The sequence below is a fragment of the Arvicanthis niloticus genome, chromosome 3 (assembly GCF_011762505.2).
Source record: "Arvicanthis niloticus isolate mArvNil1 chromosome 3, mArvNil1.pat.X, whole genome shotgun sequence".
Taxonomy (NCBI): Eukaryota; Metazoa; Chordata; class Mammalia; order Rodentia; family Muridae; genus Arvicanthis; species Arvicanthis niloticus.
In genome coordinates, this window is record NC_047660.1 from 92,911,051 (window position 1) to 92,935,524 (window position 24,474).

General features: G+C 41.6%; 1 protein-coding gene across 1 annotated transcript; it reads right to left on the reverse strand.

Annotated features, from left to right (window-relative positions):
* Positions 1-3,779: 3,779 nt before the first annotated feature.
* Positions 3,780-9,005, reverse strand: LOC117706240 (uncharacterized). The gene is made up of 5 exons (XM_076930506.1): positions 8,876-9,005; positions 7,990-8,149; positions 6,896-7,027; positions 6,014-6,200; positions 3,780-3,952 (listed from the first exon to the last, which is right to left on the reverse strand). Exons 1-5 carry the CDS (start codon positions 9,003-9,005, stop codon positions 3,947-3,949), a joined length of 615 nt encoding a protein of 204 aa, XP_076786621.1. The 3' UTR covers positions 3,780-3,946.
* Between the last annotated feature and the right edge of the window lie 15,469 nt (positions 9,006-24,474).

Below are 24,474 nucleotides of genomic sequence, written 5' to 3' on the forward strand. Positions count from 1 at the left end.
ACAAAATGTCCTCTGATTTTAATGTTGGGGGTGCAGTGCGTTACCCACCACTCCAGATTTTCAGTGTTTTGCTGTTAGGTTTTTTAACTGCACTCATTTCTTTAATAATGACCACTTTGTCTTAATCTTACATTCTCTCACACACTTTTCTACATCTATTTGCTCTACATATTACTTCTAATTCTCACTGTAAACCTCATTAAATGTGGTCAGTACCGATCATTTCATGCATTCTTGGAATTTTGTCTGCCATGTTAATTCATCTTTTATTTTTGAATTTAGATTCACTCAAAATTTCAAATTGAAAAAATAACGCAGCCAGTTTTTTCTTTCTTTTCTAGATTTCATTTATTGAATTTTTTATACAACACATTCTGATTGCTTTCCTCTCCACCAACTCTTCTAAGATCCTCTCTACCTCTCCTTGTATCTGAATTCACAACCTTTCAAATCTCTCCTAGAAAAGAAATAGCCATTTAAATAATATTGATAAATCAGCATGCCTCCATCTTAGGCTTGAAAACTGTCTTACACTAAAGAAAAAGTATGTTCATTGCTGTTTATGATTAAATAGGTTTTTCAAGGATTGGCCTATAGCTTATCAATAACTGTAGCTGAAATGGCTGTGTACTACCTCTTCCAGAATGGCAAAAATGCCTTTGTTTCTTCTAAAGATAATTATGACCACATGTTGTTGTGACCACCTGTTATGATCACTTTGGTGTGATGCTCACCTTGAAACCATGTTTCTGTATCACGTGGCTGTTATGATCCACTTGTTATGTTTATGTTCTGCTTCTGCAACAACACTCATTTGCCTGGAAGTCTCTATGAAGATTATGTTCTAAACATAGGCAGAAACGTGGAAGCAGAAACTGAAGCAGAAGCTGTGGAGAAATATTGCCTACTGTCTTACTCCTCATGAAGCTACTTTCTTTTACAACTCAGAAAAATTCCTAGGGTTGGCAACACATAGTGAGCTGGATGCACCCATATCGATAATTATTCAGGAAACAGTCTAATAAAGTTGCCTATAGGACACTTTTATGGAGGCATTTTTCAATTGAGGGTCTCTCTTCCCAACTGATTCTAGCATGTGTCAAGTTAACCATAAACAAGCCAGCATATTTAACAATGATAAATATAGTGAGAAAAAAAGAATCAAGGAAACAATTACATTCACAACTGTCTAAAAAAAGAGAATATTTTGGAGTGCACCTAACCAAGGACATAAAAGACAGCTGAAACTAACATTAAAACACTGAAGAAACTGAAGAAGACACTAAAACATAGAAAGATCTCTCATGACCAGGGACTGTTAAGATTAATATTGTGAAAATGATCATTCTGTGAAAAGTAATCTATAAAACGGTGCCAATTTTTATTCACAGAATTAGAAAACAATTTTAAAGTTCATGTGGAAACACAAAAGACATGGCTAGCCAAAGCAGTCACAAAGAATAAGACGACTTTGGAAGGTTCAAGTTACCAGAGTCTGACTCAGACAAATAGTCATCATCCTTTGGTCTTATTTTGGATTTTAATTTTGGGGATATGCGTTTTATCTTATTCTTTTCAATGGCTGAGTCATTTCTCTTTGGGCCGAGGGACTCTATTTGGTTTGGCTTTCATCGCCCTCGGATTTTCTGTCTCTAAAGTCTGATCTAAATTTTGGGGCCTACTGGATGACCTTTGGGAGGTTGCTCTCTAGAAAAATTAAATCTATATCTTCCTTAGAAAAACCAACCATTTCTTTCTTTTCTTTTTTCTTTCTTTTCACTGTCTTTTAAATTTTTATCACCCTCTTCAATGACCGCCTCTATCAACAGACACTTTGTTGAGATCATTTCATTTATCAAGCTCAACTATGAAAAGGCAGTAACTGGGACTTTTTCAGGCCCAAATAGCCTGTAAAATTCTTTAAGTGCATTTCCGACTCTATGCCATCTTTTCTCTGCAATGGTTCCTTCTTGAGGAAACCAGGGACATAAGTCTATAATGCAATTAAAAATGACAACAAATGCTGAATTTTCAGCTTTACTCCTTGTGTCTTTAAATGTTTCTCATCTGTTCCACATATAGTTCATGCTGACTTATTTCTTGCCCCATTTTCATGCCATGACTTACCAGTGTCAATGCAGCAGGTTTTAGCAGAGACCGTCTGAGTTTCAGTTTCGAATTTTTAGTCAAAAACCCTTCTTGTAGTAATGTCCCTCAAAAAGTTTCTTGTTCTCCCTTCCCCATATTGGATGCCAGGTGATCAGGCCTGAGGGTCATTTAATGGGGTCTGCAAGGGAGACAGTGGGGATCCAGGGGCAATAAATAGAGACAAGACAGTTGTCTGATCAAGTCTCTTTTATGGAAACACAAGTATGGGTATATAAGCACAAGCAGGGGAGTGCAGCTGGAGACAATTAATGACCAGTGCCTAGCAGCTGGGGACACTAAACAACAAGTCCAGGCTATGTCAGAAAAACAACATGATTCTCAGAATGTGCTCAGCAGTTGTGGCTGCTCTCAAGAATATCATGCTAGAAAAACAAGTCTGTAGTCAGGGTAGACAAGGATCAACCTACAAATATATGGCCCCAGAGGGCTGCAAAGAGGATAGCTGCTTTCTGCTAGGAGTGGGGTCCCAGCACCTTTGTAGCTCAGTCTGGCTGGAAGTTGTTGGGAGCCTTCTCCTAGCAGAAAGCAGCTATCTTCTTTGCAGCCATCTCAAGCCTTAGAGCCTGACAATAAACTTGTTTTGCAAACAGCCTACAACAGCTGAGCACACTCTGATGAACATCTTGTTTTTCTCACATACCTTGTTTTCCTGTTTAGTGTCCCCAGTTGTAAGGCAAACTTGGTAAAGCACCTTCAGCTGTGATCCCCTGCTTGTCCCTGGCTTCAAGGCATGTGGTAAAGTGTACAAATACCCAGGATTTCTTCTCAATAAATGGGATTTGATCAGATTCTCTGCCTCCACTCCATTCTACTTGCCTCTTGCCCCTTCTTTCATCCTCTCTTTCTTGCTAGACCCTGTTGACTGACCTGACACACCAGAGCACAAATTAATTAAGAAGCCCAAGCCCCATGAGAATTTAGAGATCCATCTCTGTCTGATAGCTGTGGAATTTCAACATGGTGACACCACACCTGAATAAGGAAGGTTCTTATGAGTGAAGAGTTAAAGATCACACTTTCATTCATAAGAATACATAAGAATACTCAAAAGTGACTGAAACCAAGCAGTCAATATGCACAGTGTATAGCCTTATCAAAATATTAAATCAATTACAAGAACAAAACAACAACAAATCAATAACAAAACTTCAAAGGAAAACCAAATAAACAAATTAGAAAAACCCAAACGAAAATCCAAACTGTATAACTGTGGGAAGGAGCATTCTTTGGCTGCTCCTTGTGCAGCACAGACTTACAGCCTGTGGCTGGCCTTGGCAACATAGTAGAAAAGCAGTTACTGATGGAAATCATCTTTTCAACAGAAATGTAAGCAGGTCTCCTTTTTTTGCAGTGTGTGTTTGAAGGATATGTCCTCCCAAGACTGAGCATAAGACACGTTACAGTTTTTGGCTCAAAGTCTGCAAGTTTGTTAACTGATATTCATGAAGTTATTCTTGATGACCCATCAGGACAAGAAAAACTGTACAGTCTCAGACACTTCCTGGACGCCCAGCAGCTCTTGATGTGCCTCAGCTCTTCTCTGAATTCCTTCAAATGTGCACTCTTGCTGGGCTAGTGGCCAGATGAAACTAAGGCCTATTCACACCAAGGAAAGCAAGATGAAGAAGAGACTGCAGCCATCTATTGCCATGGTGATTAGGGATGAGATGCCATAGTGGTGCATTGGCTGCACACACTCAGTGCACCTCACACAGCAGTTCTCTTGGTGGAAGATCTTGTCCTGGTCTGTGCCATGTTTGAGTTTCTGCAGGAGCATTCAGAACTATGGAAGGAAAGGCCAAAGGCCTGGTAAGGATTTGTCAGTTCAGCTATCCCTCCCACACCAGCTCTATTCAGCTGGACAATCCAGCAGGACCCATCAGCTGAGGCCATTCCCTGATCCCCAAGTGTCATAGAGCACCTGTGCTTGGATTGCTTTCTCAGCTTTTAAAAACTGCTAGAAATGGACCTGAGAACTACACACTAAACTAGAGTTAAAAAACCACCATATTTCTCCTATAATCCAGGTATATTATATTAAGTAATGAGAACATTGTAGCAATGTCTGAATCTGAGTTCAAGAGAGATGAGAGCTACCTAGGAAACCCTGTAGAAACCTTATGGAGAGCCTGCCAATAATTTAAGTGAAGGCTATGATTATTTCTTCAGTGCTAGAACCACCTGGGTTCCACTTGTCAATCCCTTTATCTGGAAATACCCAGAGAAACCATCTCACATGAACTCCATGGGCACTGCCCTGGTCCTATAATCAGCAAGAGTGTGTTAAAGGCAATTGTTCCCAAGGCTAGTCACTGAACTATAAGGTGATGGTCATGAAGAAACAGAACATACCCTTGTATGTCTATGGCTATTGTAGGGCATAATCTCAAACATACAAAATATTTCTATTCACAAAATACGACCATGGTATATAGCAGTAACCAGTTTAGTTTTTCAGTTATTGCTAATATAAAAATTGCTCAGTATATATTCCAGGTATAAAAAATCAAATCTTGAATGGGATAGGTGCATAGTGGCATAGCATATGGCGGGTCAGCTGTGTAAATGGGACATTTTTTCCCACTTTCTGAATGTGGCTTCTCAAAGACCTACCCAATTTTACACTACCAGACCTGTCTAAAGGTCCTCATGACTCCCAACCTCCACTGAGGCTGAATTTAACTCAGAGAAAGAGATTTTGAATAACAGCAGTTGCAGAATTCTACACAGATAACATAGGCTGAGTGCTTTAGAGTAGCACGACCCTCAAGGGGCTCCTGAAATAACCCTATTCTTGCACCAAAGTTCTGGGACTTCTGCTGGATGCAGATGCAGCTCCAAGCAACTCAATCTCTCAAGGAATAAAATCTAAGACAAACTCCAAGGCAAACTTTTACTGAGCAGAGGTAGCTTGAAAGTAAATGATAGTAGAAAGTGAGGAAACAATCCGGAAGGCTGAGAAGGCACAGCGAGCCACCTGACATTCCAGTGGGCTTTGACAATTCACCAAGAGCAGAAAAGGGTACAAACACATGGGTTTTATACAGCAACCGCCCCCTTACACCCATGCACCATATTCCTTTGATTTGCTCCAAAGAACTTCAATGAGAAACAACAGTTTTACCCCTAATCATTTGAAAATCTGACTTTACAAGAGTGTTTTGTGTCCTATTTCTCTTGTGAGCTAAGTTTAGATGCAGAATTATTGGACTGATGTATTTGATATTTCGTGGAAGCAAACTGAAATCTCAGAGTGCTTTACTCATTAAACTTGTCATCTTGAGACACATACAGGTGTATGTCAGAAGAAAGTCACACATACACACAGAGAGACACACATTAACAACACAAACACACACACCGTTGTATATACAAACACCCATATCAAATCACTTGCAAAATCACCTTGCATTACACAAACACAAAATATTAGTATAAACACACTAATCCACAGCTGGTCCAAATACACACATAGACACAAAAGCATTCACACTACACACCATAAACACACCACACACACACATACACACACACACAAACACACACACACAGAGAGAGAGAGAGAGAGAGAGAGAGAGAGAGAGAGAGAGAGAGAGAGACCAAAAGTCATGAGTGAGCAGAAAACAATGAGGAATCTGTCATGTTTGGAGAAAAGGTAATTTAGGGCAGGCAAAGCAGATGATTCAAGTGAGACCCATAACACTTCTGTTCTTCCTAGAGGAATGAAAATGAACACTTGGATCAGACATAACTGAGGGCCTTGATAACTTCGTTGACAGTGACACTGGTTGTCTATGTTTCTGGTTAGACATGAGGCCAATCTGCCTCTGATGCCTCATCCTACCTGCTGATGCTTGGCACTTGGGACATAGATGTTCTTGTTGGCCTCCTCACAGAAGCTCTTATCTTCTCCATAGGACACTTGTGGTTCACTCTGCTCTACCAGCAGATTCCTGTTCGCATTCTGCAGCAATACCCTGATATTGTATTTCAGTTGAGAACATTCTCTAAGGAGTTGGCAGTGCCTGGTGCTGAACCACAAACAAACAAAATGGTGATTCCCAGCCAGCTTCCATTGGCCTAACACTCCTCCCAGTACCATCATCCCTGCAAGTGCCCTGGTCCCTAGACAGCCTAGACAGACTAGAGTCTCCAGTATACCTATCAGCACCAGTTAGAGGCAGGTCACATCCAGAGACCAGCCACATTCCACCAGACTGAAAGTACTCATGTAAAGCCTGATAGCAGGAGGGTTTATGTCCATCAAGGAAGAGGAAATGTTCCTCATGGGTGCTTATCTGTCCCTGGTACTAGAAAACCATCACCAGATAGAGGGCAATTCCCCTCTGAGAGAGGAGAAAAGACCCAACAGGAATACACTCTTTCCATTTTTGTCATGGATCCCAGATTTTTAAATCTCTTGTCAGAGCCCTAGAGGTTCAGTGTTTTTGATATTCCCATCAAGGTGGAAATGTTTTCTATGTGGAGGATCTTGAATTTGGAAGAATAAAGATGGAAAGGTCTTACAAACTGATACACTTATACACTCTTCAGACTTAGGACACCTGAGTCCAAGACTTACAAATCCATGCCCCTTGCCTCTAGGCAGGGTTCCTGTTAAGAAACAGATAGTATAGAACCAGAGCCCTGACATTTGTTCAAAGTCCTAGAAGGACAGAAGCATTCCCTGCCTAGTGCTGGGGTCTCAGCTGTGTCAGTCACTCACCTGTAGGCATAGTTCTCTTCTATGACCTCCTTGTATCTCTCCATGGCATCAGTTATTGACTCAGTAATTTTCTGGATATTCATAATGGTCTTTTCATGGTTTCTTTTCATGATATTGAATTCGATGTTCATCCTGTATTAGAGCATGGCCCAAGGAGCAAATATTTCTCTAAGGATCATGTGCAAAATGGATGTATCCAGGACTACCCCAGCCAATAATATATGGCACATCCTTGCTCTTTGGAACTGGGTCCTATTGGTTCTAATTAAACTTATAATCCGGAGCACAGGACAGCAGAGCCAGGGGACCAAATGGAGAGAGCAAACTTTCGAGAGCATCCTGTGTGAGCCTGAAGGAATACACTAGTTCTGTGAGAAGTTTCTCCAAGTCTCTGCCACAAGCTTGGGCCCACCAGATATCTCTGATGACTTTTTTTAAGGCAGGCATCTCAATCCTTGGTTCCTATTGTTACCTGAATTCTCAGAGGACAAGAATAGTATTTCCAGGGAGAGGCTTAGTAACACCTCCAGACCCAGCCCCAGGAGAGTCCTATGGGACACCAGAGCAAACAGAAGGAGCAAAGTACCCTGTGGATCAATTTGGGCCTCTATGGACTCAACACTATCCTGATCTGCAAACTATGCATCAGACAAATCCGCAAACCCCATCAAAGTTCCCAGAGCCTCGTATCCTGAACAGCACACACACACACACACACACACACACACACACACACACAACTACATTCACACACATACACACCAACCCACCCACAAACACAATTAGAATGCCAAGTAAATCCAGGGAGGCTCCATAGTCTCAGAGTATAAGGACCAAACTCAGAGGAAAGCAGTGATGACCTGAAGGCATTTCATTCACACACTGAGAGACAGCAAGTCTTACCAGGTCCTTCCAGTTGTGGACAGAACCAAACAGACTCCAAGCACCTCAAGGTCAAGTATCCTACTACTCCACACCTGTCAGGGCTTTCTAACATGCATGATTAGAGATGACACACTTTTTTGATGAGAGGAAATCTCGGGTCAATAGAGAGGGCACAATACTGTCAACAGGGGACTGAGCATAATTACTACCTGTAGTTCAAATCATCATAATTGTACAGGTTCAGCATTTCACTAATTTCTTCCTCCTCAAAGCTCATCTTCTTGATCTTCAATTTCAGTTCTTCCAATTTTGTCATCTGCTTCTGGTTATTCATGGTGGAATTCTGGGATGATGTTTGCCTAGCAGAGTCTGGAGATAGATATACACTTAGGAATTTGCAGAGTTGATGGCTCAGAGGCAGGAGAGACCATTCTGAAACCCCAAAAGAAGGTTGAAGAAGAGGAAAAGCCAGAGATAAGGTGAATCCCAGAGGGAGCAGAAAAGCTATCTTTGAGCTGTTCTGCTCAGCTATATCCCTCTTCCCAACCTTCATCGTCATACATATGCCACACTCACTATTACAGGGCCCCTTGCACTGAAATCCATAAGCTGCCTCAGACATGAAGATTTAGGGATCATTGTCAGCTCCTATCAGATGTGATGTAGGTAAATCCTGGAGCTCATATTGCTTAGCACCATGAAGGTCTAATCATGTGTGTTGAAACGCAAAGCATCTGAGACCCCACACATGACCAGGGTAGCATCCTTCTCTGTTCTGTCCTCAGAGACTCCTTTAACCTACAGTCATCTTAGAGGATGAAGGCCTTCAACTCCTACCATGAATGGGCACATTGTTAATCTCATAGTGCCTCCTCCTGACATTCTTTGCCACTCAAAAGGAAATTAAATAGCTCCCAGAAAAGTAGCCCCAGGCTTGTCAGTACCCAGGTCTCTGTCAAACTAATAATTAGAAATTCTTGACTCTTGTTTTGCCATTGAGAAATTCCAAGACTCCAGCTTGTAAGGCATACTGCTGGAAGGCCCAGCTCAAGCCTATTTCTTCCAGGAAGTTCCCCAACTCTATTCAGGACTCACTGTGCCTTCTCCAGAACGATTTCAGTCTTCCTTTTTTACAAGACAGGAGGCCAGCTTCCTTCTTACTGGGAGTGGTCTCTCCTTGATCGCCATTCTCTTTCCGAAATAGCCTAAACAGCCTGGAAAACATGCCTGTTTGTGAACCCAACAGGCACTGAAGAAATATCCCACAGGCAGCTGTCACCACAACACAGGTGACAGACATCACAGAAGATTCTACTTCTTTCCTAGATACAAGAGATTGTCCATGGAAGGCATTCCAGATGATGTCACTGGGAACTGACATTCCCAACTGCTCACTAGCTGTCCCCAAATTGTCCAATATCATTGGTGTCCTTTGCTGGAGCCTCTCATGTGACCCGGGGAATATCCGTTGGCAGCCTCTTTATCCAAAGTTAGAGATTTCTCTCTGCTTCATTAGAAGCAAACTTCTTTGGAAGGGGAGTGTTGCGCTTACTGGAGCCCGATGTTGGACGCCAAACTGTTGCAGCCTGTACTGCCCGTTCTGGTCCGAGGGTCAGGGTCTAGCGAGAGAGAGAGAGAGAGAGAGAGAGAGAGGGGGGGGGGATAAAGGGGAAGAGACTCGAAGAATGGAGACAAGACAGAGATTCTGATCAAGTCTCTCTTTATTGAAGGGAATTCTGAGCTATTTATAGGCTTTTGCCACGTGCCTTGTAGGCGCGTGGATACCACGTGCCTTGCAGGTGTTGATATGACGTAAGCCTTACAGGCGTCTATAGCGTGGACAGCACGTGCACCACAATGCCTTGCAGGCGTGGATAGCACATGCGCCTTCTAAGCATGTATGGTGTAGATAGCACGTGGACAGCATGTGAACTGCATGTCTTGTAGGCATGACTACCACGTGCACCTTGCAGCTGGGGGCAGTAAACAGCAACACAAAATATGTGGGATATCAGAGTGTGCTTCAGCTGTTGTAGGCTATTGAAAACCAAATCTTTCGTCAGGGTATATGGTTCCAGATGGCTGCAAAGTTGATCTAGCCGCTTTTTGCTAAAGTCGGCTCCCAACAGGTCCCCCTTTTTAAATTTTTTTTTTTTCAAAAGGGAAGGCTGGGAAAACTTACGGAAACCGTGCCTGTCCTAGGTTGGAACAAAGGACCCCAGCCTCCCTTTCCCGTCCTTGGATACTCAACAGCCATTGGTTGAGCTCCTGTCTTAGGATGGTGAGGCCTCCCTTCTTTTAGGGGCAAGGGTCTCGGTATGCTCTCTTACCCGTCACTGACTATCCGGCTTAGCGCGTAAGTTAGGGGTTAATCCTCATCAGTCTTGATGACAGAGGTTTCAGAGTCCCCTACTTCCAGCCTGTAATAGTGGACCTGTATGGGTTTCATTTGAATAGTATCTCGTACAAAAGCCATCAGTTTGTTGAACCTTATTAACCCAAGAGACAAGAGACTTAGCAATGCCTGAACAGTCAATATAAAAGCAACACTCTTTTTTAAGGGTAACACATAACTCCCTCTATCAGAGGAGTAAAAAGTGTAAGCCTCTTCTATTCTGTTTATAAATGTCTTATATCAGAATCTAAATCTATATAAATACAGAACTGATCATAGCTTTGATCTAAAGAAAACTAAGGAAATCCCTGTTCCTGCTCTAGTCAATCTCAAACCCAAAAAACAACTATAGTAACTGTGGTAGTGGGTTTTCTCCTAATCTAAATTCCCACTAAATCTAAAACAATCTAGTTCCCCACTAAATCATAAGTCAGGGAATCAAGAGTCCAATAGAGCCACCCTGGAGATATGGGTGGTGATGTCTCCTTCAGCACTGATAACTTCCCAAGTCAGGTTTACTCGTTGATCTGTTCCAATTTGAAGGCAATTGTGAAGCATCTTTATGTTTCCTGTGAAGAAAAAATACGCTTCTCAGGGGGTTTCTCCTCCCTGGATTTGTTATTGTTGTCTATTTGTGTAATCAGTCTCTCTGGCAGCCAACGTGCAGCATCTGCAGTTTGGGAATATATGCAAACAGAACCTCTTCCCCAGATAAGCACTGGGTCTGGCCCATTCCAGGTTCCAGTTAATGGGTCTTTCCAGAGGACTGTTGCAAAATTTTTTTTTTTTTGTATCAGGATGCCAGAATCTATCTGCAGCAGATTTTCCTTCAGAATCCAAATTTAAAAAATTTAAAATGAAGAGTGCATGATGAAGGATATTTCTGGGGGATCCCTTGGTAGGGTACCATTCCCCCTTTTTAATTTTTTCAAATTGACATTTAATGGTTTGATGTGCCCTTTCTACTATACCTTGGCCCTGTGGATTATATGGAATACCCGTTTTATGTAGTATTCCCAATCTTTCACAAAATTGGTGGAAACTGGAGCTTGTATAACCTGGGCCATTGTCAGTTTTTATCTGTTTAGGCACACCCATTACAGCGATTGTAGCAAGCATATGAGCAATTACATGCTTGCTTGTTTCTCCAGTTTGTAATGTTGCATAGATGAAACCACTGTATGTGTCTACACATACATGTATATATTTTTGCTTGCCAAATTCATTATAATGAGTAACATCCATTTGCCAGATACTGTTTGGTATCAGTCCCTTTGGATTTATACCCAAATGAGGAACTGGTAAAAGTTTAACACATGATTGACATTGTTTGACAATTTGTCTAGCTTGTTCTCTGGTAATTTTAAACATAACTCTTAAGGTTTTAGAATTAAGGTGATGTAACTCATGAGCCTTTATGGCCTGATCCAAATTAGATTTTTGATCTGATAAAGTCACTGCAGCTATTCGAGTAGCTAGGTCTGCCTTGGTATTTCCTTCAGAGAGAGGACCTGGTAGCCCAGTGTGGGCTCTCAGGTGTCCTATAAAGAATTTACACTTTCTCTTCAAAATTAATTGTTGGCACTGTAAAAACAAATCAGCTGCTTCTGAGGAATGCTTTATCTGTGCAGTAGTTTCTAACAGAGGGATAGACTGAGCTATGTATGAGCTATCTGTATAAATGTTAATGGGTTGATTTGGAAATGCTTGAAACACAGCAATAACAGCATGTAATTCAACCAATTGAGCTGACACAGATGATGTAGCAAAGGAGATTACTTGATCTTTAAAGGCATAAGCAGCTGTTCCTGATGAGGAACCATCAGTGAAAACTAGCAATGCTTCCTTGATAGGTTCATGTGCAGTACGAAATGGAAAAACAAATTCATGATGATTACAAAACTGAACCAATTTATCTGGTGAATAATGATTATCTATCTGACCAGCAAATGAGGCACATGCAATAGGCCAGACTTCAGAATTCTGCATAAGCCAATCAACCTGATGCCTTGTATAAGGTTGTACTATGACATCAGGATCTTTTCCAAAATATTTTTGACTGTTATCTCTGCCTAACATAATCATATCTGCTACAGCTGCATAGTATGGATTAAGAACCTTCTTGGGGGATGAGGGAAGATGAACCCATAATATGGGTGCAGTTTGCCAAAAAACTGCAGTAGGAGTCAGTTTAGTGTTAAAAATAAGAAAATATAAAGGCTTAGAATAATTAATATGAGTTACAAATTGGGATGAAATAGCATTCTCTACCTTCTGTAAGGCTTTTCTACCCTCCTCTGTTAGAGCCCTGCCAGATTTAGGGTCAGGATCTCCCTTGAGAATATCAAACAGAGGCTTCAATTCTCCTGTTGTAAGTTTCAAATATGGTCGTAGCCAATTAATGTCTCCCAGTAGTTTTTGAAAATCATTAAGTGTCTTAAGGGAATCAGTCCTCAGTGTGGCTTTACTATTAATAATACTTGGACCATTAATCTGAAATCCTAAATAGGTATATGGGTCTTGTAATTGCACCTTTTCTGGTGCTATTTGTAACCCTGCAGTCTGTAAAGCTGTTCTAAGATCATCAAAGCACTGGAGTACCTGTTTTCCATCTTTTCCAGCTATCAAAATATCATCCATGAAATGAATCGTGTAAATTTGCTTCCACATAGTTCTAACACCCTCTATGGCAGAAGCCACAAACTTTTGGCACAAGGTAGGACTGTTAGCCATACCCTGAGGCAATACCTTCCATTGATATCTTTTCATAGGTTCTCTAAAGTTTATAGAGGGAATACTGAAAGCAAAACGTTTTCTATCATTAGGATGTAAGGGGATAGTAAAAAAACAGTCTTTTAAATCTATAACTATTTTATAATAACCTAAAGGTATGGCCACCGGTGTGGGCAGCCCAGGTTGTAAGGCTCCCATTTTAATCATGGTTGCATTAACAGCCCTCAAGTCTTGCAACAATCTCCACTTTCCTGATTTTTTCTTAATGACAAATATTGGGGTGTTCCAGGGAGAGTTACTCTCTTCCAAATGCCCTGCCTGTAATTGCTCCTGCACTAGCAACTGGGCAGCTTGTAATTTTTCAGTGGTTAGGGACCACTGATCCACCCAGACGGGCGAGTCCCCTTTCCAGGTGATGGGATCCGCACAACGTCCTAGGGGTGCAGCTGAATCAGTAGCCCCCATCAAAAATACCCCAAGCCTCTTCTTTCATTGTTACCATAAACTTCAGTAGGATGAATAATTTCATCTTCACCTTTTCCTAATCCTTTGCCTGGGGAAGGCTCAGAGTTTACCATTTGAGCCATGATTACTTCATTAGGGCTGCACATAATCAATCCCAACTGGGATAACAGATCTCTGCCCCAGAGATTAATGGGAAGGCCTGAGATGACATAGGGTTGTATATTTCCTGTATTTCCTTCTTTATCTTTCCACGTTAGCACCTTAGAGCTTTGTAGTGGATTTTGACTTTGGCCAATACCCCTTAAATTGGTTAAGGTTGGGGTCAGAGGCCAGGTAGCAGGCCAATCACTTTGTTTTAGGATAGTCACATCAGCTCCTGTGTCAACCAAGCCTTGGAATGCCTTTCCATCTAGCCAGATTGTCATCATAGGTTTTTGTTTAACTATAGGCTGTACCCAGTATGCATCAGAGGAACCAAAACCTTGATCCCCTCTTTTAGGATTCTTATATTTGTGATTAGTAGGGTACAATGGAAGTAACAATAGTTGAGCTATCCTCTTTCCTGTAGGAATGGTGACTATGTTCTGAATTGCCTGCGCCATTACCTTAATCTCACCCTGATAATCATTATCTATAACTCCAGGAAAAATTTGTAATCCCTGCATAGTAGTACTGCTTCTTCCCACTATCAGGCCAAACACATTTGGATAGAGTGGTCCAAACACTCCAGTGGGTAAAGCCTGAGGTCCCATTTCTGGGGTTAATACTGTGTGGGTGGCAGAACTGAGGTCCAGTCCTGCGCTTCCTGGTGTTGCTCGACTAAGTTCAGAAAGGGATTGGTATTTGCTGGTAGGACACTGACTGCTCCATAAGCCTGTTTTGGCTTGTGTCGGTTCGGGGCCTGGAGCTGGCCCCTGTTCCCGTTTCCCTGATTATGGGAAAGGGTGTTACCTTGTGCGTCTCTTTTAGACATACAATGACTAGCCCAATGCCTTCCACGTTTGCAACGTGGGCAGAGCCCAGGCTGTTTTCTGGGCTGTCTCTGGCTTAACTCATTTTCTACTTTGCAATCTCTTGCAAAGTGTCCAGGCTTACCACATTTAAAACATGCCTTTCTGTCTTTATTTGCCAAAAAATCTCTTACAGATTTTCCTTGCATAGCAGCTGCCATAGCTAAGCCCTGTTGATAAGAGGGACCTATGTCAGAACAGAGTCTGATATATCCCATAAGGTCTGTCTTTTTCCTATAAGGTCTAATGGCCGCTTGGCAGGCAGGATTAGCATTTTCATATGCAAGTTGTTTCACATAATCTACACCTGCCTCTGCATTGCCAAAAATCCTCCCTGCTGTTGTCATTAATCGATGAACAAAGTCAGAAAATTGTTCATCAGGCCCTTGCCTGACTGCTGTTAAAGATGCACCAGGGTCTCCCTTTACCGGGAGTTTACGCCAAGCCTTCATGGCTGCATTTTGAATTTGAGCATATAAACCTGGGTCATATTGCATCTGGTTATCACTAGAAGCAAATTGCCCTTCTCCTACTAAGGCATCAAAGGACCAACCATTGCCTGCCTGAATGTTTCTCCTAGCTGTCTCTTTACAATTCTCATGATACTCTGATTTCCAAATAAGATAGTCTCCACCACTAAGAACTGCCCTCACTAACATATTCCAATCACTAGGAGTTAGCCACTCCTCTGCAACAGATTCTAAAATTGCAAGAGTAAAGGGAGCAGTGGCACCATATTGAGATACTGCATTTTTTTAATTCTTTAATAATTTGAAAATTAAACCCTGTGTGATGTCTCCAAGCAACCCCTTGAGCGTCTCTGGTCTCTGATACAGGGAAAGCCTTAGCGTCTCCCTCCTCTGGCTGATCTGTAGCTGAATTAAAGCTAGAGGATAGGGACTGCCTTTGGACACCAGGTTGAGGAACATGAAAATCCGGGGGATTTCGCAGTTAGTCTCTTGAGACCTCTTCCCTGTCCTTAATTTCTGTAACTGGTTACTTAAGCCCTGATACTCTTTTTCTAACTCTATCAGTTGTTTAAGGGTAGTAATTTTGTCCTGTAACTCCTTTTTAGGATCTACAACCATTGTCTCCATTGGGGGAGCACTTGGAGGTGGAGGCACATAGAAAGAGGGCATTTCAGCGTCATAAAATTTAACTTCCTCTTCCTCTTGGTCAGCACAATCTGGCTCTGACAAATTGTCATCAACCTTTGGCTGTATTTTGGATTCTAACTTACGCTTCTTTTTATTTTGAACAAAAAAGACAGCATTCAAGAACAAAAGCAGAAAATTAACACATGTGAGCAGCAAACAAAACCAAAACAGAGAGTTGAATTCAAGCTGACAAATTTCTTGTCCCATTTTCATTACCTTTCTCGAAACAAACCAAAACAGAGAGTTGGATTCAGGTTGACTAATTTCTTGTCCCATTTTTCTTACCTTTCTCAATGCGGCAGATTCGTGATCACCTTCTTCCAGTAACGTCCCTCACTGGGTCTCTCGTTCCCGCTGCCTCTCGTTGAGCGCCAAACTGTTGCGCTTACTGGAGCCTGATGTTGGACGCCAAACTGTTGCAGCCCGTACTGCCCGTTCCGATCCGAGGGTCAGGGTCTAGCGAGAGAGAGAGTGGAGATAAAGGGGAAGAGACGCGAAGAATGGAGACAAGACAGAGATTCTGATCAAGTCTCTCTTTATTGAAGGGAATTCTGAGCTATTTATAGGCTTTTGCCACGTGCCTTGTAGGCGCGTGGATACCACGTGCCTTGCAGGTGTTGATATGACGTAAGCCTTACAGGCGTCTATAGCGTGGACAGCACATGCACCGCAATGCCTTGCAGGCGTGGATAGCACATGCGCCTTATAAGCATGTATGGTGTAGATAGCACGTGGACAGCATGTGAACTGCATGTCTTGTAGGCATGACTACCACATGCACCTTGCAGCTGGGGCCAGTAAACAGCAACACAAAATATGTGGGATATCAGAGTGTGCTTCAGCTGTTGTAGGCTATTGAAAACCAAATCTTTCATCAGGGTATATGGTTCCAGATGGCTGCAAAGTTGATCTAGCTGCTTTTTGCTAAAGTCGGCTCCCAACAGGGGAGAGTAGGTTAGGACCCTGACTAGGATAAGACATTAATGTTAGCACCTAAATCTCTGGGGACCATGGATGCGGGAAATTGTTCTCAATAATAAATATAACCACTTGAGTCAATTCATGTGCCATACAGTCCACTGCCCTTAGTTTTCCCTTTTTGCAGGAGGCCAATATCTTTCTCCTATACCTTTGATTGTATAATACATGGATAACATTTCATAAATGTTTAGTTTGTGTAGGCAGAGGATTGTTTCCTTCACACATTAAGTTTCTGACTCACTGTTAGTCTCAGAAATCAGTTCTGTTCCAGGGGAACTTCACAAGACTGAAGCATCCACTGGAAGAAAGAGTTCATCAAACACTCTGAAATCTACTGTGATTAAAGATCAACATCAACCACCACTTGCTCTCCCTTGTTGATTTACACAGATATGCCCTCCACTAGAGGCATGTGACCTCTGCTTCAGGCTCCATCCTGGCAGGATAGTCTGAAGCTTCAGATCTTCCCAATTGGACATTTCATCATTAGGCATTTCATACCTAATCTGCATGGTTATCCTAGATGAGAAGTGACAGATCTTCTCCAAACCTGACAATCTGTGATTCTAGTGCCTAATCTTGAACCCACATGGGTACCTGATAACCTATCAAAACCAGCATGTAATCTTCATGCACCTGTACCTAAAGGTCTCCAGTAACTTGCATGTTTGTTTTCGAATAATCTCTTTCAATTAAAAAACACACAAGTCTGGAAGGAAAAAGATCAAATGTAGGGACTGAAGAGAAGGCTCTTCCATTAAGAGCATTTGTCTATCCACAAGAAGACCCAGAGGGCAGTTAACAATCCCATTACTCTAGCTCTAGGTGGAAGGCCATGCCCTCTTCTGGCCCTGGGAGGAATTGCATGCATGTGGTGCACAGACATCCAGCAGGGAAAGATATAAATAAATGAAAGAAAACAAACAACAACCCTCCAAAACCAAGCAATACCCTAAAAGCTCCAAATGGGTAGCCACACTAATATTTTCTAAAAATAATGCCATGTCTTAACATGCTTGGGACTTCTCAACATAAAAATTTGGAAAGTCGTTATCTGGGAAGTCATAATTTCAACTTCACAGTTATCCCGGAGACTGTATTTCAATGAAAGGAGAGGCAGATAGCTCTGGATTTCTGGGTTTCTTGTATACACCCAGAATGAATATTCGTTTCCTAAGACTCTTACAGCAATACAGTTGTGACTCTCATTAATTTCATCTGCATGACTATTTCAGGAACATGTGAATGCATGCACCATATTTTAGGGGCATCTAAATATAGGACCTAATCTGGACCAGAACATATTCCACCCACCTTCTTTATCTCAATAATATTTTCTGTTATGTAAGTTGATTTTTGAGATATTAAGTTCATGTTGCATTTCTTCTTCAGTAAACCCTACTTGGTTGTATCATGTAGTTACTTTAGGTTGCAGATTTCAATTTGATAATATTTGGAAGAATCTTTCCATGTCTTTACTCTAAAGTATTGCTGTATAATTAATTATCTTGTTATATCCTCTGGCTTAGATAGCATGGCAATCCTAGCCTCATAAAATAAGTTGGGAAATGTCCTATTTTCTGAAATAGTTTATGAAGAATTGCCATTATTTCTTTGTAAAATATTTTACAGATTTCACCAGTAAAGCATCTGGTGCTGGCTTTTCTTCACAAGAAGATTTTGAATCATTAATTGATACCTTTTCTCCTTATAAATTTATTCTTATATTTGGATTATTCCTGTGTGTGTGCAGCAGTTTACACAATTCTATAAATAGTTCATTTTGTTCAAGTTGGTCAATTTGTTACCATTAATCTATTCATAATTTCACATTGTAATAGTTTTTTTCCAAAGGCAAATAGGAAAAGATCCAGGCAGCTAGGAAGAGGGTCTTAAAGCCCATGCCCACAGGGGCACACCTATTCCAAGGCTATACCTCCAAATAGTGCCACTCCCTGAGCCAAACATATTCAAACCACCACAAATGCTTAGGAGCCTGAACTTAAGTCTTCACTCCTTCCCAGAAAGCACTTTACTAACAGTCATCTACCCGGCAACAAAAACAAACAACAATAAAACTGTTACATTGTAGCTTTTATGAATTATTTTTAAATTTAGAGGTGGGCAGTGATGGTGCACACCTTTAATCCCAGCACTTGAGAGGCAGAGGCAGGTGGATTTCTGAAATCCACCTGGTCTACAGAGTGAGTTTGAGGACAGCCAGGATAACACAGAGAAACCCTGTCTCAAAAAAATTAGACATTAACTCTTTATTAGCTATATAGTTTGCCTATTTTCCCAGTCCATAGGTCATGGATTTGTTGATTATTTTATTTAGCATGAAGAAACTTTTCAGTTGGTGCAGTTCCATTCATTTCTCCTTTTGTAGAGTGAACTTTTGGATGGGATGTCCACATCATTGCCAGGGCCAAGGGGTTTCTCTTATTTTCACCTAATGGCTTATGGTTTCATGTCTTCTCTCCATTTTCAGTTCATTTTTATATGTAGTACAAGGCAAGGGGCCAATTTCATAATTTGGTTATGAAAACATACTTTCCTATTACTTATAGAGGTCATCTGTTCCTAACATGTCAAGGTTATCAAGAATCTAGTATATTAAGAATAAGCTGGTCATATGTCTTTAGATATATTTCTGAGTTCTTTCCTCTGCTCCATAGGCCTGGAGCTGTCTTTATGCTGTCATATTGCTTTGATTACTATAGCTTTATAATATAACTTTAAATTAGTATATGTGAGGCCTTGAATGATATTTTCTTTCTTCAGAACTGCATTGACTATTTAAAATTGTGTTGGTACCATAAAAACTTAGGATTTCAAAAAGAGTCTCTGAAGTTTCCTTGGAATTTTGATACGGATTGCACTGAATCTGTCTATTGCTTGGGGTAGCATGGACATTTTTGACAATATTAATTTATGTGATCCATGAGCACAGGCTTTCCATTTATTTGTGCCTTTAATTTCTTAATTCAACATTTAATAGTTCACAATGTACAACTCTTTCATTCCATTGGTCAAATTTATTCTATAGGATTAATTTAGATTTTTTAATTATGTGTAGGTGTGTGTGTCTGTGTGTGTGTTTGTGTGTGTGCATGTGACTATGTACAAGTGCCAGTTGGAGTTACAGAAAATTATTACCTGATTACTTACCCATATTACTGATATGGGTGCTGGGAAATGAACTCGGGTCCTCTGGAAGAGCAAGAAGTAAGCTTAACATTGGAGCCATCTTTCCAGCTTCCATGGACACATTGAATCTATCATAGGCGAAATAGTCTTGTTAAGAAATCCCTCTCTCAGAAACTCGAATGGCTGAGAAGCACCTTAAGAAATGCTCCACATCCTTAGTCATCAGGGAAATGCAAATCAAAACAACCCTGAGATACCACCTCACACCAGTCAGAATGGCTAAGATCAAAAACTCAGGTGATAGTAGATACTGGTAAGGATGTGGAGAAAGAGGAACACTCCTCCATTGTTGGTGGGATTGCAAGCTGGTACAACCACTCTGGAAATCAGTCTGGTAGTTCCTCAGAAAACTGGACATAGCATTACCTGAGGATCCAGCTATACCACTCCTGGGCATATACCCAGAAGATGCTCTAACATATAATGAGGACATGTGCTCCACTATGTTCATAGCAGCCTTATTTATAATAGCCAGAAGCTAGAAAGAACCAAGATGTCTCTCAACAGAGGAATGGATACAAAAAATGTGGTACATCTACACAATGAAGTATTACTCAGCTATTAAAAATAATGAATTTGAGAAATGTTTAGGTAAATGGATGGATCTAGAAATTATCATCCTGAGTGAGTTAACCCAATCACAAAAGAACACACATGGTATTTACTCACTGTTAAGCGGATGTTAGCCCAAAAGCTTAGAGTAGCCAAGACTCAACCCACAGACCACATGAAGCTCATGAAGAAGGAGGACCAAGAGGGGATGCCTCAGTTCTACTTAGAACAAGTAACAAAAATGCTCAAGGGAGCAAATATGGAAACAAAACATGGGACAGAACCTGAAGGAGGGGCCATCTGGAGACCATTCCACCTGGGTATCCATCCCATGTACAGTCACCTAAGCTAGACTCTGATGTGGAGGGCTGGAGGTGCATGCTGACAAGAACATGATATAGCTGTCTCCTTAGAGGTCTGTCAGAGACTGACACATTCAGAGGAAAATGCTCACAGCTAACCACTGATTTGATCAAGGGTTTCCCAATGGAGAAATTAGAGAGAAGACTGAAGGAGCAGAAAGGGTTTGTGACCCCAGAAGGAAAGCAATAATACCAAACAACCAGAGGGCCCCCACCCAGGGTCTAAACCACCAGCCTGGGAGCACATAGGGAGGCACCCATGACTCCAGCGGTATATGTAGGGGAGGATGGCCTTGTCGGGCATAGGTGGGAGAGATTCTTGGTCCCATCAAAAATGAACACGGGGTGGGGGGGATGTGATGGTGTGGAGGGGTAGTGGGGGAAGGGGTTAGGTGGGCGCACAGCCTCATAGAAGCATGAAGAGGGGGGATAGAATAGGAGGTTTCTGGGTAGTGGGAGGAAGTGGGGTAAGTGGATAAAATCTGAAATGTTAATATAATACCCAATTTTTTAAAAAGATGAAAAAAAAAGAAAAAAGAAAGAAAAAAAGGAGATTTAATAACACAAATGGAAGGATTTAGAAATTTAGGAGGCAGTTTATGTTAATGGAAACATCATCATAGAAACAGGAAAATCACACCCTCCTAGAAGCACAAGAAAGGGGGAAGGGATAAGGGGTTCCTGGGTGGTGGGGGGAATGGGATAAGGGGATAAAATTTGAAATGTAAATATTATAACCAATTAAAAAAAGGGAAAAATAAAAGTTGTTAGAACTAACATCTTTAATAAAATGTCAGCCCTCTAAAAAAATTATCTTGATACTAAAACTTGTTTTGAGAATTGTCTATTGCAGAATACATAGCCTTGGTGTATCTACTCATCAAGCAAACTGAGCAGACCTGCTCAAATATCTGATGTCCTGGAATTCCATCTGGATGCAGTGAAGACACAGCATCAGAGGCTTATCAATGTACTCTTCCCTTTATCTTTTTCCCTTACTGCTTTTAGTATTTTTTCTTTGTTTGGTATATTTGATGTTTTGATTATTATGTGACAGGAGGTATTTCTTTTCTCGTTTAGTCTACTTGGGGTTCTGTAGGCTTCTTGTATATTTAAGGACATCTCTTTCTTTAGGTTAGGGAAGTTTTCCTTTATAATTTTGTTGAAGACATTTACTGGCCCTTTAAGTTGGGAGTCTTCCCCCTCATCTATACCTATTATCCTTAGGTTTGGTCTTCTCATTGTGTCCTGAATTTCCTGGATGTTTTGAGTTAGGAGCTTTTTGCATTTTGCATTTTCTTTGACAATTGTGGCAATGTTTTCCATGGTATCTTCTGCACATGAGATTCTCTCTTCTATCTCTTGTATTCTGTTGGTAATGCTTGCATCTATGACCTCTGGTCTTTTTCTTAGGTTTTCTATCTCCAGAGTAGTCTCCTTTTGAGATTTCTTTATTGCTTCTACTTCCATTTTTAGATCCTGGACAGTTTTGTTTAATTCCTTCATCTGTTTGGTTGTGTTTTCTTGCATTTCTTTAAGGGCTTCTACCTGTTTACCTGTGTTCTCCTCAAATTCTTTGAGAGTGTTATTTATGACCTTCTTAAAGTCCTCTAACATCATCATGAGAAGTGATTTTAATTCTGGGTCCTGCTTTTCTGGTGTGATGTGGTGTTCAGGACTTGTTATGGTGGGGGAACTGGGTTCTGGTGATGCCAAGTAACTTTGGTTTCTGTTGTTTACATTCCTGTGCTTGCCTTTCGCCATTTGGTTAGCTGTAGTTCTACTCGCACTCACTGGTTCTGACTGGAGTCTGCCTTTCCAGTTATCTTGGTTGTATCAGAACTCCTCGGGGTACGGATGACTCTATGGTCCTGGGCTCCAGGTGCTCTGGGTTCAGTGGCTCTTCTCTAGTGCTGCAATGAGCCCAGCTGGCAAGTCCTGGAATAAATCTCTAGTGTCCCATTATATTTTTTCTTTTTTAGGATACTAGTGAGGGTAGATTTGATGAAAATATAGTATAATCCAATTAAGAATCCCAGTAAGTCTTGTGGACCATCTACATGAAGCAGCAAGTTCCAGGATAGTTCTGCATGAACTTCTCAAAGCCAGCAAACTGGAGCCAGAAGAAATCCAAGCAGAAGGCATCCAAAACCAGCACCGACAGCACTTCCTCCCAGCACAGGGTAATGTGGCTTGAGTAGAAGAAGGGATGACCTCATGACAGCTGGCACTCCAGTACCATAGCCAGTACCTACCATGTCTAGACCAGCACAAAGAAGAGCATGAAGGCAGAGGCTTCATATAAATGATTGCCTGGGTTAGGCAGCAGATGCTGTAGGCTCTGGGTTTGCTGCTAGGCAGCCAGAATGACTGTACTGACTGACAATGCCCAGCATGTTGGTTACTGCCATGTCACACAGTGGCACTTAGAACACAAATATGGGCTGATGCAGGGGTGAAGGACCATAGAACCAAGGCCGTGAGTGCACCTGCAGCACCATCAACATCAGGTTGACCAGCAGCCATGCAGAGAAGAGCACACTGCCCATAATCAGCAAGGACCTAAGTTCCACTTAAGTGGATGGTCAGAAACAATAGGACTCATTCAAGGTCCCTGCACCATTAAACTGGAGGGGAAGCTACGGTCCAGCCAGATGTGGTGGGGCCCTAACCTTACCTTTTGCAGCTAGGCATTGAGTTTGTTCAGCAGAAAAAGGTCTGCAGGAGGAAGGGTGTGGTTCACAGTAATATCTTCTATCTTAGCTCTGGAGACCCACCCATCTATGAGGTCTAGAAGCTCCTGAAAGTATCTAGTGCTGCAGAGGTGGAAACAGGTCTACTAAGAACTTAGCTTGATACACAGAGTCCTAAGGAGAGACAGAACCCATACCCAGAGTCTCATGAAAGGCAAATTACTCAGAATCTAAGTATTCAAATCAGATTCTTCACATCAGGCAACAAAATAGAAAGAATGGAGAGGGAACCCAGTAGGAGCCAATGGGGAAAAGGGAGGCCACGTGCTCCTTTTAGCTATGATGTCTGCCCAGAGTTCATGCCAAATTTCAATGTGGATTATGAAACTAGAATACGATCACCTTGATTGATTCCATCCACAGTGTTGGGACTGAGAAGCCAAGCAGGGAGGCTGAGAGAGGGCTGACATTTCCACCACTCTTGAAGCCGCTACTCGCTTAAGGTCCGCACAATGTGGAGATTAACAATGAGTTCAGCAAACAGGGTCCTTGAAATGTTAGGGCATCTGCTTCGGGTCACAGAGTGTGGAAGTGGCAATGTCAACCAGGAATCACATGATTCTTTAGTGCACCTGTCAGTTGCTGTGACAGAGTCAGTTTCAGGGCCAGCTCTGTCTACCAATGAAAATCCAAGAAGTGATATTGATTTGGGTGTCAGAAACCACACTGACTATGTAGACATGGTGACAGGCATATGGTGAAGTGAACTGAGGGTGACAACATCACCCTGGGATCAAGTCCTGGATCTTTTGTTACTGTATGTGATTTTCTCAGTTTCCTAAACAGTAGCATCTGTTTTGGTATTTGGTGTCTTTGAAATATAGAGGCCAGGGATAGTTAATGCCTGGGGAGACCTGGGTGTATGCAGTTGTCTCAGTCATATTTGGGGGAAAGAGTTCCAGCCTTTCAGAATGCTCTGACTACAAAGCATTCTGAAACACATCTGGTTAGCTCTGTGTCAGGTGCCTTCCCTATCAAGCCCATCTCCTAGCAATTAATGATGAATTTAGGTGACTTCCATTTGAGTATGACCGAGTGGAAAGGGAAGGAAGACCTATGGACAAGGACAAGAGAGC

What these genes read in the sequence shown, in the direction of transcription:
- LOC117706240 (XM_076930506.1), bottom strand. Translation starts at nt 9,005, where the DNA reads ATGTTTTCCAGGCTGTTTAGGCTATTTCGGAAAGAGAATGGCGATCAA. An exon ending in ATCGTTCTGGAGAAGGCACA is followed by an intron (nt 8,150 to 8,875) that starts GTGAGTCCTGAA and finishes ATCTATCTCCAG; the next exon opens with ACTCTGCTAGGCAAACATCA. An exon ending in GAAGAGAACTATGCCTACAG is followed by an intron (nt 6,201 to 6,895) that starts GTGAGTGACTGA and finishes TTTGTGGTTCAG; the next exon opens with CACCAGGCACTGCCAACTCC.